At 48.4% G+C, this 19,197-nt stretch overlaps 2 protein-coding genes across 10 annotated transcripts in view; both read left to right on the top strand.

Annotated features, from left to right (window-relative positions):
• Spata13 (spermatogenesis associated 13) overlaps nucleotides 1-3,913 on the top strand; it is a 285,474-nt gene extending 281,561 nt beyond the window's left edge. For 7 of the 8 annotated variants that reach the window (XM_075950253.1, XM_075950254.1, XM_075950251.1 and 4 more), the window contains one exon: nucleotides 294-3,913. In XM_075950253.1, the coding sequence (XP_075806368.1) occupies nucleotides 294-469 (176 nt within the window). In that variant the 3' untranslated portion in view covers nucleotides 470-3,913. The remainder of the gene's footprint in view (nucleotides 1-293) is intronic. The other variant, XR_012908001.1, reaches the window with a different exon arrangement.
• Nucleotides 3,914-7,527: 3,614 nt separating this feature from the next.
• On the top strand, nucleotides 7,528-18,947 carry LOC142835987 (complement C1q and tumor necrosis factor-related protein 9). 2 transcript variants are annotated; one of them, XM_075949884.1, is made up of 4 exons: nucleotides 7,528-7,587; nucleotides 12,610-12,796; nucleotides 14,417-14,479; nucleotides 17,290-18,947. In XM_075949884.1, exons 2-4 carry the CDS (start codon nucleotides 12,631-12,633, stop codon nucleotides 18,060-18,062), a joined length of 1,002 nt encoding a protein of 333 aa, XP_075805999.1. In that variant the 5' UTR covers nucleotides 7,528-7,587; nucleotides 12,610-12,630; the 3' UTR covers nucleotides 18,063-18,947. The 2 variants fall into 2 exon arrangements, with proteins under 2 accessions (XP_075805999.1, XP_075806000.1); XM_075949885.1 differs by having other exon boundaries at nucleotides 7,533-7,587; nucleotides 12,615-12,796.
• The last annotated feature ends 250 nt before the right edge of the window (nucleotides 18,948-19,197 follow it).

Consider the following 19,197-nt stretch of genomic DNA (forward strand, 5'->3'; position numbering starts at 1 on the left):
CCTTGGTTTGAGCATTGTTACTACTTACCCATCCATACCAGGAGCCCAGTTCTGATTCCACCCTGACCTCCCTGGCGGTGAAAGGTGATCTGCTTCATCTCCGGGCTTCCTTCCTGTGAGAGTTTGGGGGAGTCTCCATGACGTAACCGTTGCTGACCCCACACCGGCTATCCGAAAGTCTTGTTGCTTAGGACAGTTTCTTAGATGGCTTTTTGATTTCTGTGAATCAGCTAAGTACTTCAAGCCCCAGTGTGGCTTTTAACTGATTGGTCTGTCTGTCCTTCCTGAATTAGGCTACAGCAGCTGCCCCGTGGCCCCGCCCCACCAGAGCCTGCCGCCCGTTCACCAGCGCCACATCACCGTGCCTACCAGCATCCCGCAGCAGCAAGTCTTTGCCCTGGCTGAGCCCAAGAGGAAGCCGTCACTCTTCTGGCACACTTTCCACAAACTAACCCCCTTCAGAAAATGAGCCTCACTCAGGATGTGCCTCTGAGGTACTGTGGGGAGGAAGGCCAGGTTCGTCTCTTCGGTGTGGTGTCCAGTGTGGTGCTGCATGCTTCTTTTAGGAATCTGTGGCGAGGAGAAGGAGTTGAACTCATCTTTGATCTTGAGAGGCCCTGCTGCCCTCGTGGAAAGAAGGGCACCCTGAAGCACTGCTCTGTCCTACACTGGAAGCCAAGCTGCACTCTCAGGTGGCCGGGATGTGGGGACCAGGCCTCTCTCGGCATGGGAACAGCTGACCCAGTGGTCCTGTGAGTTTACCACTGATGGTCACACCCCTGCTGCAGTTCCAGACAGTTCCAAGAGCCTTTCAGTCCCTTGGGAGCCACTATTTAAGGATGCCTTCTGTGTTTGTTCTTAAGCATTGACGGAGATTGGTAGGATGTTGGCAGCCATAGGATGGCCTGGGTCAGGCCAGGCCTGGGAGAGGCAGTGAAGGGGTTAGAACTGCAGGGCAGGTGCCCACTGTTTTCCAAGGTGTACCTAGTGCCAAGCAAGAGTGTAGGCTTCATCTTACAAGGTTCCCTGTTCACAAGCTAGGGAGAGACAGGAGGCGCCTGTCGCCCTGGCAACGTGGGACATGATAGCATCCTCAAAGCCGCGTGCTACTTCCCTGACCAGAGGGAAGGGCACTGCCTGCTCGTTAGTCCCCCTCTCACCTCCTCCAGCAGAGGTCCTGTCTGCTCACAGCACCACCTAAGAAGCTGCCGTTCACAGAAATAGTGGCGAGGTGAAAATTGTTTCAAGTTTGATAACATGAGAATGGGCACCCGCGCATCTTCAGCAGCCATTTGCAGTTTCTTCATCAGTGAGGTGATGAAGACACAGAGGTTCCACAGAGAAAGCGAGAGACAAAGCGTCCTGCTTCCTGGGTTGTGGAGACACCTGCCACATGACCTTGAAATGGTAGTGCATTGGGCTGTATCATCTGGAGGTTGACTCCTTTGCTCTGAGAGACAGTTTAATGATGGTCATACGGCTGACGCCCACAGAGAGTAACCTCCCTTTGTTGACATTGTGGAATTTGATGAAAATGCTTTTTAACCAGATATAAGGAAGACTGGTCCTACATTTTAATCGACACAGTGAGCTGGCAGGGAGGGATCCCGCCATGCAGCTGTGCCTTTTGGACAAGCTTGTTCTTGCGAGCAGTTCCTGCAAGGTTCTCCTTGCTCCTCAGCTCTTGCTTGAGAACAAACAAGTCTGCAGTGTTAGAGATGAAGATATTGGTCCATCAGCATGGTTCCTCCACCCAGTTCGCCCCAGCTAGAGCTAGGCCTAAAGCTACTGACCTCACAGCAAATCACCTTGACCCTGGACCTGGGGTTAGCCTCGGCCCTGCTGTGCACCCTGGGCGTGTTCACTTAGAGGCCGGATCGTGGTCAGAAGCCCCAGGGCTGGGCTGTTTCTGTGTGTCATGAAGTGGTTCAGTGCACAGAACGTGTGTGTGTGTGTGTGTGTGTGTGTGTGTGTGTGTGTGTTAGAGAGACAGAGAGCAAGTGAGAGAACCCTTAAATAGATGCCTCAGCTTAGCTGCGTTTCTATAACTGACAGGTTGTTTTTGTATTTTACTAACTGAATGCAATGATATATTTTGGAAATTATACTTAGTGTACTTTCTCTGCTACACTGTGTCTGTCCAGCAGTTTCAACAGTTGTGCTCTTAATACGTGAACTGATTTGAGGAAGTGAAGAGAGTCTTTTGGTCCTGTTTATAGTCACTGAGGATTCAACTTGAGGCTCACTGCAGACTTCATTTGCTGTTACAGTGAATGACAGTGAAGAAGTAATACGTTAAGTTTGTGACTGGTCCTGATAGATTTCCCAGCTGCCCTAACTTCCGGTTCCCACCTACCTCCACAGACCTCCTAACAATCCCGAGTCACGGTCAAGACCTGGGCCGGCCCCAGGCAATTTTATACAGTGTGAGAAGTGTTTGATCAAATGTCTGACCCGGATGAATCTTACTTGGGATTTCTGGGTGATTTTGAAAACTAATGTGTTTTTAAAAGCTATAATAGCCTTTTGACTTTGTAAAAAATCTGTATGTCTATATAAATTTTATTACCAAATACCTGAGTTCTACAAAAAGTGGAAGACCTTAAGTATTATTTTTAGTTCTCCAAACTTCCTTCTTGATTTGAGGCGTGTGCTCTACTTTGAAAGGAAGAAAAGAGAAACAGTGTCTGAGGCTCGTGAATGCTCCCTCCCTTTCCCTGAACGGCCAAAACAATTTGTGATTTGATTTCCATTTTAATGATTTCATTTGTTCTGTCGTTAGCATTTCAGAATTTGCCAGCTCTGTTGATACAGTTGAGAGGGCCTCCCTGGTTTAGATTATATATGACCACCATGTGGTAGGTGAAAGGTGATCATAAATAATACTTGAAAGTGTAGAAAAAGAAGGAACATTCCAGGCTCTGTCTCAAGAGTAAAAGGGAGTGGTAGACAGCTAGTTAGGCTCTCAAGAGACATATGGTAGACCTGCTTCTGCAGGCGGGAACCATCACCACTTGGAATGCCATTTCTAAATACTGTGCCTTTTGCTATCCAAGCCATTCAAGACTGATTCCACATCCTTCTTTGCTGTTTTTACATACGAAGCAAAAATGTATTTAATTTGAAATCCAGTTCCCAGTGGAAGTCTTTTGTAAGCGCCTGCGATCCAGCATCATGCGTGTGTGAATTAGACCTGGATATTTCTCAGAACGGGTCAGTTCTGTTTCCAGTTGGAGTTTCCTGGAGCCAGGGCATGGCTTCTGCATTTTGTCTTCATCCCAGATAGGAAAAGCAGAAGTGTCCCTCAGGCCAGTGCCAAGAAGTGTGAGTCAGTGTCTTTCAGCAGCGTAAAGCCAGGATGTTGGGTGCAGTGTGCCCACAAATGGTTTCTTCTCAGGATCCAGGGAAGGGGAGTTTGAAGGACTTGGGACAAAGTAAGTAGCAACTTCTAGCTAGTCTGGGGGGGGGGGGTGAGGGAGTCAGCTTATATAATGTATGAAAATTTGCTTAGCCATCCCACGTACTTCATTATTACCTTCATGGTCTCTTAGGCATGACCGTTTATATTTAGAAAGTATTTTGAACCACTTCTGTAATTTAATAATTGGTCCCTTTTGGGGGGTACACGTTGGTGCCCAGTGTGCGTGACTTGCTGACTTCTTGGCTATGCTTTTGGTGAAAACTAATCCACGTTGGGGTGCTGTGGTCTGTGTAAGTCAAGTGCTACTCTTGAGATGGCGAGTTGACCTTGACACTGAAATAGGACCTGTGTGCAAGATGTGCATTTTTTTTGCTAAATGAAGGGTTTTTTGTTGTTATTGTTTTTAAAAAATAGGTATTTGATTTCTTGTAAATGCTGTGAATCTCTATTTGTCATTTTGTATCTGTATATTAAAATACTTTGTCAAACTGGTCCTAGTGATGCGTCTCCATATAAAGTAAGCCACATTGTACAAAAAGAGGCGGGACTGGGGCATGCACAGCGCCCTGCTTTTGCTTCTCGGTCCTGTGCGAAGTGTGGAAGCACAGGTTGGTAATCCCAGCACTTGGGAGGTGGATGCAGGTTTCCCCTGGCTACATAAGGAGGTGAAAGTGAACCTAAACCTAACCTAAACTGCGATCTCAAGAAAAACTCTTTAAAGGCTGCGGTTGCTGGAGCTTACAGATCCTTTATTGCTCTGACCTTGGCGCATCTTCCTAAAGACTCCTTCCTATTGGGTGGGAGGAAATCACTGGGGGGAGGGGGGAAGGCGGGATGTTGGAGAAAGGCTCTGAGGAGAATGAGGAAAAGGGCCATTGGACTTCCAAAGCCATTAGAGTAATACAGGAGCCAGAGAGGGCAGTCTGTTGCAGCAATTTCCCATGAATGGTGGGATGTGGGTGACCAGGTCTCTATGTCTCTGAGTGGCCAGAGCTGCTGGCAAGACCCTTCACTGGGAGGTGAGCTTTTGGCCTTGACCTCCCTCCCCCAGGGTGTGGGGTGAATAAGAATTTCCTCTTCTCATTAGCAAGCTCAGAAAATCCCAGTAAACAGCCCATTGTTTGCTGTGACTAATCCGAAAAGGGTTCCTTGGGGTTGCCAAGGCTGCCTCCTGCCTTCTGTGGACTCCCAGCAGCATCTGTCCCCTTGTACCCTTGCTCACCTCTCCTTGGGCTCCGCTGGGTGAAAGGGTGACAGTGGCAACGTGGTGGCCTGGCATGGTTCCATACGTAGAAGGAAGCGTAAGTGGAGGGCCCAGTATTTTATTCTAGAAGAGTTGGGGTGGGAGGAGGGGGAAACAAGCATGTATTAGTTGGCTGCTGTATGCACAGGAGACCATGTCCCTACACAGGAGTATGTGGTTGGAAAACCCTATAGAAATACGATGAAGTTCATCCTTGCATCAATAGTGCCAGAGATGTGACGTAGGCACACGACAGCTCCTAGAACGGAGTCCTGTCCCCGACAAACTTCAAGCCAGGACTCAACTCCTAAGGACTTCACGGAGGTCCAAGGCCCCTGTAGGATTCTGTGGATAAACACATGGCTTCTGCTGAGTCAGCTGGGACCAGGTGGTCTCTGTGGAGCTGGATGTTAACAGATGACTCTGACCCTGTGGCACTGGTTTCAGGCGGCATTCCCTAAAGTGGCCAAATGGTTCAAGGCCAGCTGTTGCCAGTATTGTGAACCCAGGTTACAGTGAATCTGAAATCAGGTAGAGGGATGCCCCTGGAGATAACCTAGCAGACTTTGCGGTGATGCCAGCAGGTCTTGGGGAAGGGGAGTGACAGTGGTGACCGAGTCCTCTCCTCATGCAAAGAATGAGTTGGAGTGCCGCAAACGGGCAAAGGAGTAGTGTAAACAGTGGACCAGGCACCCTGTCAAACTGCTGATTCTGCTAGGGCTAGAAATACAGCTGGAGAGAATTCCAAGTGGTCAGGGGAACAAAGGGGACTGTGTCAGCTGAAGCTGCGTGACCCACAGAGGTTCTTCTAGCAACCAGCTGCACTGCCCACAACTGAAGGGACTTTGGGGCCTGGTTGTGCCCCAAAGAAGCCAGATCTAGCTCAGTGGATGCTACCAAATCCAGTCCCACCTCCTCCGGGGTATGTTGTTGGGGCTGCCTGCTGTGCTGCTGAGGGCACATGGGGTGTGGTTTGCTGTGCTAAGGTGAGACTTCCCAGTACCTGCATACCCAGATGGCTGCTAGGTAGACCTCATGCCCTTCTCAACCTAGCGTGTCCTCTCATGTTCCGGAAACTTGTGTTTGTGCCTGAATGTCTCTACCCTTCTCAGTAGAAGCTGGAGGGGAGTGACTACAAGGTGTGGCTGATGGTAGCTGAAGCATGCTCGAGGAATAATTGCAAGGTGCAGCCCACAACAGCTGCAGCGTGCTCGAGGAATGATTGCAAGGTGCAGCCCACAACAGCTGCAGCGTGCTCGAGGAATGATTGCAAGGTGCAGCCCACAACAGCTGCAGCGTGCTCGAGGAATGATTGCAAGGTGCAGCCCACAACAGCTGCAGCGTGCTCGAGGAATGATTGCAAGGTGTAGCCCATAGCAGCTGCAGCATACTCGAGGAATGATTGCAAGGTGCAATCACGATGGCTGCAGCATGCTCGAGGAATGACTGCAAGGTGCAGCCCACAACAGCTGCAGCATGCTCGAGGAATGATTGCAAGGTGCAACCCATGGCAACTGCGGCGTTCTCCTCCATGGGTTGAAGAGTGAATGGAAGGACAAAGTCCTCATCTGCTCTGTGCGTGGTCTAAACTAACTACTCAGATGTTGGAAGGGTCTGGTTGGGTCATGGTAACGCCGCATCGGGCACACCAACAGTTGAAACTCGGAGTTCCTGAAAGGGAAGGGCAACTGTCAGGCCCAAACAGAACCCCGATTTTCCCCAAAAGCAGTGGATAACCTAAGACAACAGTGTTTGCTCTGCTCAGGCTGGGCTATAGAGGGAACAGCATTCCTCAGGAAATCATGAAAGGGGTTTCTGTCCGCCTGAAAGGCCCGTTTCCCTTGGAATATGCCTGTGGACACATATCGAAGCCTTCTAGACTCCTCAAGTCCCTATCCACATGTACCTGTTACACATTTCAAAGCCCTTTTATGGAGAAAACTTTTTTCCCCTGGTTTTCTGAGACAAGTCTTCTTGTGTAATCCTTGCTGTCCTAGAACTTTTTTTTTTAGACCAGCCTGGCCTTGAACTCATAAAGATCCACTTGCCTCTGCCTACTGAGTGCTGAGATTAAAGGTATGCACCACCACTGCCCCCCTCCTTTTTAAACTGAGGACTGAACCGAAGGTCTTGTAAGTGCTGGGCAAGCGCTATACCACTGAGCTATTAAATACCCAACCGGGAGAAAATAACTTTATTTTACCGTTTACTATATTTAAAGGGCTGAGCGGGTCACTGGGAATATCCAGCCTTATCTAGTACTTCAGAAGTCACAAGGACTCAGAGCAACCTCCTGACCACACTAACCCCCAAAGCACACCTGAAGGCCTTTCCCTTCTGGCTATCAAAGTGTCCTGCGGAAATGTGAGTGCCAAGGGGAGGATTAACTGACTTGTAGGGTACCCTTGATTTTAGTTTTGCCCTTGATGGAAGCCACAGGCCATAGTAACGAATCATGTGAAAGTTCTAAGTAAACAAAAGTAATCCTGATGGTCTTCGATGCACAGGCCACCCAGTTACTATCATGGCCATTTGTGTCATTTCTGTGTGTCGCCCCACAATGGACTCAAGGCCAATGAGAAGCTGCTGTTCACATTAAGGAAAGAAACCTGCAATGAGGATCCGTTCTCCCACATCCCACCTGCTGGAACACCTGGGGTCCCCTCATTTTACCTCAGAGGACAGAAGAAAGAGGTAAAGTTTTCCACACCCAGGGGTACTCCAGAGAGATACCACCTGACCCCAGTGCTGCTGTGATTTTTGAAGCTCGTCCAAGACCTCTTGTGCCTCCCTCCGTCCCCTCCCCTTCCTGCTATTTTGCAGTTATGTCCACTGGGGAGTTGTACGGCAGGAAGGCATGATTTTATTTACCGTGTGTGGGCTCCCTATTCTCACAGTGTCCGCGTGCAGCCTAGGACTTCAGGTAAGAGAGACGGAGAGGATTTTTTTCCCCCGTGTTGAGTTGAAGGCGCCTGGGTTCCAAGGTAGCCGGATGTCTTTAAAAGCTCTGGGTGTGAACAGCGGTGATCTGCTTCTAAAATGTTTTTCTAAAGGGCAGACAGGTGTGGTGGTTCATACTTGTAATGCCACACAGGAGAGGCTTGCACAGAAGGCTTGATACAGAGAGTGAGTTCAAGTCAGCCTGCCTGGGCTGTAGTACGAGACTCTCTCTCTCTCTCTCTCTCTCTCTCTCTCTCTCTCTCTCTCTCCTCTCTCTCTCTTTCTCTCTCCTCTCTCTCTCTCTTTCTCTCTCCTCTCTCTCTCTCTCTTTCTCTCTCCTCTCTCCTCTCTCTCTCTCTCTCTCTCTCTCTCTCTCACACACACACACACACACACACACACACACACACACACACACACACACGGGGCGGGGGTATCGGGATGGTGGCGCTAAACAGGAGAGAAAAATCAAAGATTTTCACTTGCCAGAATTCTGCAATACTGGGCCTCGGAGGAGGCACGAAAAGCAAAACAAAACAGGATAAATCACAAGAATAGCAGCCCTTCCTAGAAAAGCTCACAGATGATCCGCTACATGTTTCAACGAGTCTGTTTTAATGGTTACGTCTCTGCTAATTTGTATGGTCTATAAAAGCCTCCTGAGGGTCGAGGAAAAGAGAAGTGCTGTGAGCTTGTGCTGAATATATGAGAGAAGCAAATAAAGCCAGCTTAGGGAGGAGGGACACCGTGATGTCATCCCTCGTGCTTTATGCTCAAGCAAGCCGGGCCTCAGCAAAGACTGCTCACAAGCTGGCCCAGCGTAGCACGCCCGCCATCCAGCACTTGGAATGCTGAGGCAGGAGGGTCATGAGTTCTCAGCTGCCCTGAGTGGCGTCAGAAAGACCTTGCCTGGAAAAAGTCAGGTTGTTCTCCCGATTTCTGTCCAACGTTAGTGTTTGGGGCTTCGTAAGGACTTTGAAGTGTTTGAGGGGACATAAGGAACCTGAAATGTTCTTCCCCTTGACTGTGAATGAGAGAAAATTAATCAGAAGAGGCACCACAAGTAGCTTTTCTTTTTAAACGTGGGTGGGTGTTAGGCCAGCACTGTCTCTCTGTCCCACCTTGGAAGCCAGGAGAGAGTCGCATCATCTGGAACTCGAGTTACAGATGGTTGTGAGCAGCCCTGTGGGTGCTGGGCATTTAACCCAGGTCCTATGGAAGCCCAAGCTCTTAAGCACTGAGCCATCTCCACCCTGGCAGGTGGGTTTTTATGGAGAGGTTGGGACGCGAGGGGGACGCTGGTAAAACACAAGAGGAATTGGTGTAGAATCTACCCGTCACCCGTGAGCTCAGCAGCAGAAGCCGCTGTGGATAACTCATGGATGTGGCTCTAAGAAAACTCAACTTCCTGAAGTGGAGCGCATTCCTGACTGAAAGGGAAACAGCTGGGATTCCTCTTCCAGAAACACTTTCTGTATCCCATAATACTCCGCAGCTTCCACTAGAGGGTGACACAGTTTTTTGGACGTCACTCAGGTTAAGAGCACTGTGGGTAGCATTCAGTTTGCAGCACCCACGTCTGGCAGCCTGTAACTCCAACCTCCTTGGGCATCTGATGCTCTGGACTCCAAGGGTCTTTACATTCGTGTGTGTGTGTGCATTCGTACACCTGTGCACGCACACACACAATTAAAAATAATTTAAAAATAGCCACAAGTGTGTAATTACCACTACAAAGACATTTTCCACAGGAAAGCCCTCTTACCTTGTCATTCTAAACATTAACGTGTTGGGTTATTTGCATATATTTCTAGTTTTTTATAATATGCATGCATCAATATCTTCATATGGTGTCTGTTATTTTAGTTTCTAAATGCCACTTTAAAATTCTTTAAACCTCTATTTTATTTTTTGCACGTCTGTGTGTATATGTGCTTGTTGTGTGGATAGCCTCAGAGGCCAGAAAGAGGACTCATGAGTTCAGAAGCAGTTGTGAGCTACTCACTGTGGGTATTGGGAGTCCTCTGCAAGAGCAGCAAGAGAACATAACTGCTGAGCTATCTCTCCAGCCCCATTTTAGTCTTTTATGCTTGGCTGGGTCTTTTGAGACAGAATCTCATCTGTAGCCAAGCTGATCTTGAACTCATCATCCTTCTGCCTCCAGGCATCTTTTACATACGTCACCAATCACGATAGCTCTTTCAGTGCTTACGTTCGGTCCCGCTCCCTGTGTCTGTTGTTAGTACATTACATAATGTGCCCTTTCCCCCCTTAACAGATGATGCTGCAGGTACCTTTGGCATACAGATCTTGCTTTATTATGAATAATTTTAGAGATGGCACTCCTGAATCGAAAGAACAGACACCCTCTCTCTCTCTCTTTTTTTTGCCTTTCCAGAGGCTTATGAACATCTGTGTTACTGCATATGATACATAAGAATCTGGGATCTGAGGGTGGCATTAGCCTGTGTGTTCTTCTTTGTTTTGTTTCATTCCGTAATTCTTCAAAGAGCTGTCATCACATCGTCCTTGCCTTCAGCCATTGCTGTTCAATCTGCTGCTCTATACTATACTGGGGACATAATGTTGAAAATACAGTCAGATGACCTGTGACCTTGTATCAGTGCAGAACCCCTGCCAGTGCTCCTGAGGAAGAGGTGGTGTGGCACTTTGCATGCTCACGGGGTTGGTTCCTCATCAGCATCCCATGGACTCAAACCCCGCAGGGACTTTCATGCTGATCCTGTTGTGGGGAGCAGTTTGCCAGCCATTCTTCCCCTCTCACCCGGATCTCAGCTCCAACCTGAGGCTGAAGGCAGATTAAAAACAAGCAATTACAAAGAGGTGGGAAGCCAAGTAAGAGGGCCAGTGCTCTCAGAGGAAAGGAGTTGGGAAATGGGCTTCCCCCAAACTGCTGGTGTGTGCACAGGCCTGGGCCTCAGCCTGCTGTGTGCTCAGGAATGCACTATCACAGCAGGCTCGGGTGTCTTTTTGCTGTAGCCTTGGTGGTTAAGCCAAGAACTCGTACATCACACAAGTGTTCTAGCACTGAGCTGAAGCCACAGCCCCAGCGTCGATGTTTGGTATGTTGTTGTTAAGGCCACATAATTTCTGTTATATGTGTATAGCGCTGGGATGGGACTCAGGGCCCCGCGTGTGCAAGGCAGCCTTTCTACAATTGAGTCACTTCCTCTGCTTTAATGTTTTACTGTCTTTTATCGTGAGCAAGCGTACATATAAATTCAAACTTACCGGTTGAGCCGTCTTAAGTGTATGACTGAGTAGCAATGAGTACATTCACAGCATCCTGTACCCATGTAGCCGTCCTCATCATAGACCTGCAGAGGTTTCATCTTTCCCCCGAACAGCACCTCCTCCCCTTCAGCTCCTGGCACCCACTATGTTGCCTTCTCCATGAGTTGGATTACTTTGCATGCTTTAAATTTAACAGATTTAACTTTCAGTCCCAGATTTTGTCACCGCTTAATGTCCTTGAGGTTCATCCATGATGCAGCATGGGCTGGAATTTTCTGCCTTTCTGGGGGCCAAATGGCATTCCACTGTATTTATACACTACATATTCTATCCTCTATGGCCTCGTGAGCTGCTCCCCCTTGTGGCCTCTGTGGACATTGCTGCCAGGAACAGAGATGTAGGCAGACGTAGGTAGCTAGCAGCTACCAAATAAACACACAGAAGCTTAATATTACAAACGCTCGGCCAATAGCTCAGGCTTATTATTAGCTAACTCTTATATTTTAAATTAACACATTTTTTAAAAATATTTATTTATTTATTTATTATGTATACAATATTCTGTCTGTGTGTATGGCCAGAAGAGGGCACCAGACCCCATTACAGATGGTTGTGAGCCACCATGTGGTTGCTGGGAATTGAACTCAGGACCTCTGGAAGAGCAGGCAATGCTCTTAACCACTGAGCCATCTCTCCAGCCCAACACATTTTTCGTTTCTTATGTACCCTCCATATTGGTTAGTACCTTTTCTCAGTACAGCATGCCCAACTTGCTTCTTTCTGTCTCTCTGCTGGGGACTCCAAACTCCACTCTTCTCCTTCCCAGTATTCTCAGTTTGGCTCTCCTTTCTTACTTTATTCAGTTATGATATTGGCCAGTCAGCTTCTTTATTAAGCCAATCACAGCGACAAATCTTCACCGTGTACAAAGGGATTATTCCATAGAACAGAGTTTGTTCAAGTTTCTCAGTTTTTGTTATTATTGTTTTGTTTTTGTTTTTCTTTGGCTCTATTCTCAGGAAAAGAATTGCTGGCTCAGATGGTAATTCTAAGTGAGCATTATTATTTTCGTGTGCTTTTTCATCTATTTTGTGGTCAAATTTGATCTTTACATCAGCTCCATGAGATAAGAAAACATTTTTCTCTGGCTCAAAAAAGTGGCTCACTCAAATTGAAACAATAAATTTGAGTCTCTGGAACTGAAAACTCGTCTTCCACATTTTACTGACTATTAAAAGTGGTCCCAGTCGTGTGTCACCACCTGAGGACAATATGCCTTTCTTTTCTCTCTCTCTCTCTCCTTTCCCTTCTCCCTCCCCCCTCTCTCTCCCTCCCTTCCTGCTACCCTCCCTCCCCCCTCTCTCTCTCAACAATAGAGTCTCGCTATATAGTTCAGGCTGACCTAGAACTTAAGATTTTTTTCTCAGCCTTCTGAGTGCTGGGATTATAAGGCATGTGCCACTCTGTCAGGCTTGGCGACAGCTTGGTCAGGTGCCTGGTTTCTGCTTTTTTGCTCCGACTATCGGACATGTAAGATCATGTTCAAGCCTTTGTCAGTGCAGAGAGAAAAGGCCCAGCAACCATGTCCATATCAGAGACCAAAGCCTGTCCCATAGCAGAGAGGAGAGGTTATGAGGCCAAGAGATCAAGGCTGGGTCTCATCTCAGAGAGGAGAGGCTGTGTCCATGCCCAGCAACTATATCTACACACAGTGACCAGACATTTTTCAGTTTCTGTTTTCCTCTTTCAGCCCAGTCCCTGTCATCTGATCATGAAGATTTGGTGGCTCCTTCTGGTTATGGGTGCATGTGCAAAGAGTGCGTACTCCCAGGACACCTGCCGGCAAGGGCACTCTGGCATCCCGGGGAATCCAGGTCACAATGGCCTCCCGGGAAGAGATGGACGAGATGGCTCCAAGGGTGACAAAGGAGATACAGGTACTGAACGTCTGCAGCTTCTTACTGCCTCGTCCCTCTCTTCCTGCTGGTATACTGTTCCACCTGCCCACGGAACCCTTGCCCACCAGTGTCCCTATCTTGTCTCTTTGTCATTGAGCTACCTCCCCAGCTTGGTCAAAACGGATTTCCTAAAAACACATGTGTTCTGGTAGCCCATGCCTTTAATCCCAAAACTCAGGAGGCAGAAGCAGATGGGTCTCTGTGAGTTAAAGGCCAGCCTGGACTATATATTAAGTTCCAGGACAGCCAGAGATACATAAACAACAAACAATAGAAAGAAAACAAACAAAAGTATCTGTTTCTCTCTTTTTCCATTTAGTTCGTATATATATTCTACTCAATGTGCTATTTCTTTGGAGAATGATGTTAATGCGGGCTGCTTGGGAGGAAAATCTGCTGCTTCTTTACCCGGTACTCTGAGGATGCGCTCTGTGTGTGTATGTTTTGGTGTTTTGTTTTGTTTTTTTTGAGACAGGGTTTCTCTGTGTAGCCTTGGAGCCTGCCCTGGATCTTGCTCTGTAGACCAGGCTGGTCTTGAACTCACAGAGATCTGCCTGCCTCTGTCTCTGCCTCCTGAGTGCTGGGAGTAAAGGTGTGCACCACTGTTGCCCAGCTCACTGTGTGTTTTACATAATCAACACACAATTAGTACAGTGTCCATAACATACATTCAATTGTTCAGGTAGATGTTAAAGCTCTGGCCTGTATAAGAACTTTGAGATATACAGAATACAAGAATTTGGAACTAAGCAGGGAAAAAGAGAAATTTAGTAGGAAGGCTCAGGCTTCAGGGTGGTGCGGACGAGGAGTGGGTGATAATGGAGAGGAGGGCTGCTTTGGGGATACCTTCCTCTTGGTGGTTCAATGGGACTCAGGGCTTGCTTGGGGTAACAGCAGGCTTTATGATAGATGCAAACCAACCTGTGTCTCTTTCCAGTCGTGAGAGTTGAAGGCTGTCCCAGCTGCTTGTCACCCCACAACTACAATGGTAGGGTTTAAGTTTTGGGGTCTTGGCTGACTTGAGCGAGACAGAACCTGGAGTAAACCATGGCTTTGTGAGCTCTTCTGTCACCATAGTGTGGCCGTTACTTGGTGGCCTGCTCCCAGACTCAAGATGGTGTGTGACTACTGGAACCCTTGTGTCCCATCCCAGCTTGTTCCGCAGTCTTCACCCCTGTCTACCATGCCTTTCCTTCCCCAACAGTCATGGCACAGAGTTCTCCGATGCTTCACGGCACCTGGAGAGCCTTCTGCTCTACTCTTCGAGTGAATGGGATTGGAACGAGAGATGCATCTAGCACCTCCCACCTTCAGATCACTTCCGAGTCCAAGTCCCGAGACAGACTTGCAGCATGGCCCTCTGTGTTTCAGTTTGCCTTGCTTCGGGCTCCTTGGGCACCCCACAGCTGGGTGTTCAGGAAGTCACCAACACATTTTATAACCTGCTCATCCTACCTGATCCAACACCCTGGATACTCACCAACAGGAGGCGGGCTGGGGCACCCCAGGACTTCCCATATCAACCACCGCTGGAGACTCATAGCCGGGAGATTGGAACTGGCCTCTCAACTCTTGTCTGCTTTCTTCCCTTCCACCTAGGAGAACCAGGACATCCCGGAGACCCAGGGAAGGATGGAATTCGTGGGGAGAAAGGAGAACCAGGTCAGTGGTGACTTTGCGTCATCCCTTGTACAGTGCTCTGACACAAGGCTGGACTGACAGCAGCCGATCCGCACTGCTGTGAACTGATCTGTCTGGTGCTTCCAGGATGAACCACTGTATAAGTCAAGGTTCTCTAAAGGGACAGAACTGGTAGGGTGATTGTATATAAATATAAACACAGAGAGAAGGGGGATGGGGATTACAAACTGTGGCCTGTGTAGTCCAACGATGGCTGTATCCCAACAGGGAGGCCGAGAATCTGTTGTTCAGTTTATGAGCCTGGATGTCTCAGCAGTCCCAATCTGGTTCTAGAGTCCTGGGGAATTCCTAAAGAGCTGTTGATCCTCAGTCTATCTTGGAACAGTGAAGAGGTAGATTCTAACACTAGCAAAGGAATGGGTCAGCAACAGGGTGGAAAGGTTTGCCAGCTAGAACAAGGGAAAACGGGCAAAAAGCAAAACCTTCCTTTTTTTTTTTTTGTCAATCACAGTGGGCTGATGACAAAAGGTATGGCCAAAACTTAGGGTGGGTTTTCCTGCCTCAGATGATCCAATCAAGAAAATCTCTCACTGGGTTTGGTGGTGCATGCCTTCAAATGCTGAGATCAACTCAGCATTTGGGAGGCAGGCAGATCTCTGTGAGTTTGAGGCCAGCCTGGTCTACAGAGTGAGATTCAGGATAGCTTGGGCTACACAGAGAAACTCTGTCTCAAAAAACAAGCAAACAAGAAAGAGAGAAGGAGGTAGGGAGGGAGGGAAGGAGAGAGAAAAGGAGAAAGGAGAGAGAGAGAGAGAGAGAGAGAGAGAGAGAGAGAGAGAGAGAGAGAGAGAGAATGAGAATGAGAATGAATCCCTTATAGGTAGGCCCAGATGTTTGGGTTTTAGTTGACTCTAGATGTATTCAAATTGATAAGCAAGATAATCCACCACAGCCACCAATATATTCTTTCTCTTCAATAGTTACAGGTACATACTGGGATATGTAAACTTCTGGAAATGTCCAAATGGAAATCAGTCTCAGCCTTGTGGGTCATGGGATCTGCCCGTGCACCAAAAGGCAGCCTCAGCTGCCACACAAACAGGTGTTGCCATGTTTTGGGGCAGCTATGGCTGAAAGACCAGTATTTGCATTTTATATACTTTTTGCATAGTATGGAGCCCTGCTTTGTTTTCCCCAGCATTGGGGATTAAACATTGAAATTCACACATGCTAAGCAAATGCTGTGCCACAGCCTTCTTTTCAAAAACATTTATTGACATATATTAATTGTAGATAATGGGTCCGCTGTGACATTTTCATACTTGGACATAATGTTTCAGTCACATTCATCCCACTACCCTCTCTTGGCCAGTTCCACAGATCCCTTTCTGCTGCTGCTGCTGCTGCTGCTGCTGCTGCTGCTGCTGCTGCTGTTGCTGCTTCTCTCCTGTCTGTTTTCCTTTCTTGTATGTGTGACCCAATGAGTTCATTAGGGAATCTATAGGCACATGGGTGAGAGTGTGCTTGTGGGAGTGGGAGACCCTTACTAATAGCTAACTGCTGAAGAAAGTGTGTCTCCCTCTCCATCACACACTGAGTGCATAATCAGGTAGGAGGCAGATTGGGGCAGCAGGCTACGGTGTGCTGACCTCGCATCAGTGCGTGAGTACCAAGGAGGAAGGTCCTACTTCACTCAATGCATCTGGCCCTGCTTCAGGGAGAAGGTGGCACTTGAGTAGGGCCCTAGGCTACTGGTGACTGGTACTTTCCCAGAATTAATTGCAACCTGAAGGGTAGGGAGTAACCGATGGAGAAAGACGGCTGTAATGTCAAATACATGTAACTCATTCTGGGGATTAATCTAAGGCTTTTTATGAAAATAGAAGAGTTCTATAAATTGGGTAGCATCACTGTTCCAGCTCTGTAGATGAGGGGCAGATGTGATGGGGGCTCACTGTCTGCTTGTCCTGTATTGTCCACACATGCTGGGGTTGGAGAAAGGTTGGCTAATGTTCTGGGGCAAGCCCAGGCTCTCTGCTCATGAGCATCACTGCCTCCCAGTCCAGGTGGAGAGAGTGAACGGTGTGGAGTGTTCATGTAGATCGAGGAAAACTGGCATGGAAAGGCAGACGAGGGCTCCACAGTTGGCAGGCATGGGGGCCACAATGAATGTCTGATTCCAGGTCCCACTCCTTGAGGGACTGAGGCCCTGTGACGCAGCAGCCTGGATTGGTCTGCTTCTTGTCATAGTGTCCTTCAATGATGTGTGCTTTCCCCTTGTTTCTGGCTCAACATGGGACACTTTGGTGGCACAGTTGTCGATACGCAGATGAGCCCTGCTACTGACTAAAGCATGCTTTTGGAGGCTGGGGATGTGGCTCCGTTGGTAGAGTGCTTGCTTAGCATGCACGAGGTCCTGGGTTCTATTCCTGGCACTGGATAAACTGGGAGTGGTCAAACACAGCCATAGTCCCAGCACCCAGGAACTGCAAACAGGAGGACCAGAAGTTCAATATCATCTAGTTACTCTTGGCTATAGTGAAGTTGAAGCCATCCTGGGCTACATGAGACCCCGTTTTTTTGTGTTTTTTTTGTTTTTTTTTAGTGGGTTTGTGTGTGTGTGTGTGTGTGTGTGTGTGTGTGTGTGTGTGTGTGTGCTTACACGTGCATTTCCCTGCATGCAGTTTGGAAGTTTGTGACTTTTCAGACTCTGAGCAGATCTTTGAACCCACACACTGCTTTGTCTCAATTAAATGCTTAGTGATAGGAACTCCAACACTGCTCACGAGGAAATGTATCCTAAAACACCTTCATTATCTTTCTCCCTTCAGGAGCAGATGGAAGAGTTGAAGCAAAAGGCATCAAAGGTGATCCAGGCTCGAGAGGATCCCCAGGAAAGCATGGCCCGAAGGGATCCATTGGCCCTACAGGAGAACAAGGGCTGCCCGGAGAGACTGGCCCACAGGGGCAGAAGGGAGATAAAGGCGATGTGGGCCCCACTGGTCCAGAAGGACTGATGGGCAGTACTGGACCATTGGGCCCCAAGGGCTTACCTGGTCCGGTGGGCCCCATTGGCAAACCAGGTCCTAAGGGAGAAGCCGGACCCATGGGCCCCCAGGGGGAGCCGGGAGTCAGAGGGATGAGAGGCTGGAAAGGCGATCGAGGAGAGAAAGGGAAAGTGGGCGAGGCTCCCATCTTGCCTAAGAGTGCCTTCACTGTGGGTCTCACGGTGATCAGCAAGTTCCCTCCTCCTGATGCGCCCATTAAATTCGATAAGATCCTGTACAATGAACTGAACCATTACAACGTTGCGACGGGGAAATTCACCTGCCACGTGGCCGGCGTCTATTACTTCACCTACCACATCACTGTTTTTTCCAGGAATGTGCAGGTCTCTTTGGTCAAAAATGGGGCAAAAGTCCTGCATACCAAGGATGGTTACATGAGCTCTGAGGACCAGGCCTCTGGTGGCATCGTGCTGGAGCTGAAGCTCGGGGACGAGGTGTGGATGCAGGTGACGGGAGGAGAGAGGTTTAATGGCTTGTTTGCAGATGAGGACGATGACACCACCTTCACCGGCTTCCTTCTGTTCAGCAGCTCTTGACACAGTGAACTCTGCACATGGGCCTCACTGAAGGCTCTGCTGGTGGACATGGTGCCCCCAGAGCTAGCTCTGGGGCGGTGGGATGTGACTGTGTCCATTCTTCCAATTATTGCGTCCATCCTAAAGTGCAGAGGTGGGAAGCTAAGCCTACAAAGTCAGTCATTCGAACACATTCATAATAAACTAACTCAGAGACACCGACTGTGCACCAGTGTCCCGTTAAGGCAAGAGACCAAAGAATTTCCTCTTAGTGTCATTGAACCCAGAGGGAGTCCAGATTTGAATTCTCTAATTCGTGTTGTGTGTCTTCCGTCCTCCCTGTCTGTTTGCTCTGAGTCTGAATCTGTGTCTGCCTGAAGGCTGTCTTGTGAATCTGTCCCTGTCCCCCAGCAGAGGGCTGTGTTCTCTCTCTTATTAGAAGCACAGAAATCATCATATGGAGAAGGGAATGAGGGATGCTTTATAGAAATCTTTAGCACAGTGTCACAAGGGATTAAGTCACTGACTCCAGCTGCTCCCAACTGACCCAGGAACTTTCTCTGTAGACCAGGCTGGCCTTGAACTCTGATGTGGGAGTGTCATATATCAATCTGTTGATTTCATTGGTTAAGCAATAAAGAAACTGCTTGGCCCTGATAGGTTAAAACATAGGTGGGAGGAGTAAACAGAACAGAATGCTGGGAGGAAGAGGAAGTGAGCTCAGAGAGATGCCATGCTCCCCTCTCTCGGGCGGATGCGAGAGCTCTGCTCTCTGAGGCAGACGTGATTCAGCTCCGACCCAGGATGGACGTAGGCTAGAATCTTCCCGGTAAGACTGATGCTACACAGATTATTAGAAATGGGTAGTCCAGGTGCAAGAGTTAACCGAGAAGAGGATAGATATAATGGGCCAAGCAGTGTTTAAATAAATACAATTTGTGTGTTGTTATTTCGGGGCATAAGCTAGCCAGGCGGCCGGGTTGCTGGGGACGCAGCCCCGCTGCTCCTATTACAACAGAACTCAGAGATCTGCCTGCATCACCAGTGCATCAGCATACCTGGCTTAGGGATCTCTTAAAGAGTAAAAGAATAAACAGTGGCCCTGTTTGTTGTAATTAATTTTCCACACTGGAGAAGGAACCCAGGGTTCCTTGCT

This window comes from Microtus pennsylvanicus, chromosome 15, assembly GCF_037038515.1.
Source record: "Microtus pennsylvanicus isolate mMicPen1 chromosome 15, mMicPen1.hap1, whole genome shotgun sequence".
Classification (NCBI taxonomy): domain Eukaryota; kingdom Metazoa; phylum Chordata; class Mammalia; order Rodentia; family Cricetidae; genus Microtus; species Microtus pennsylvanicus.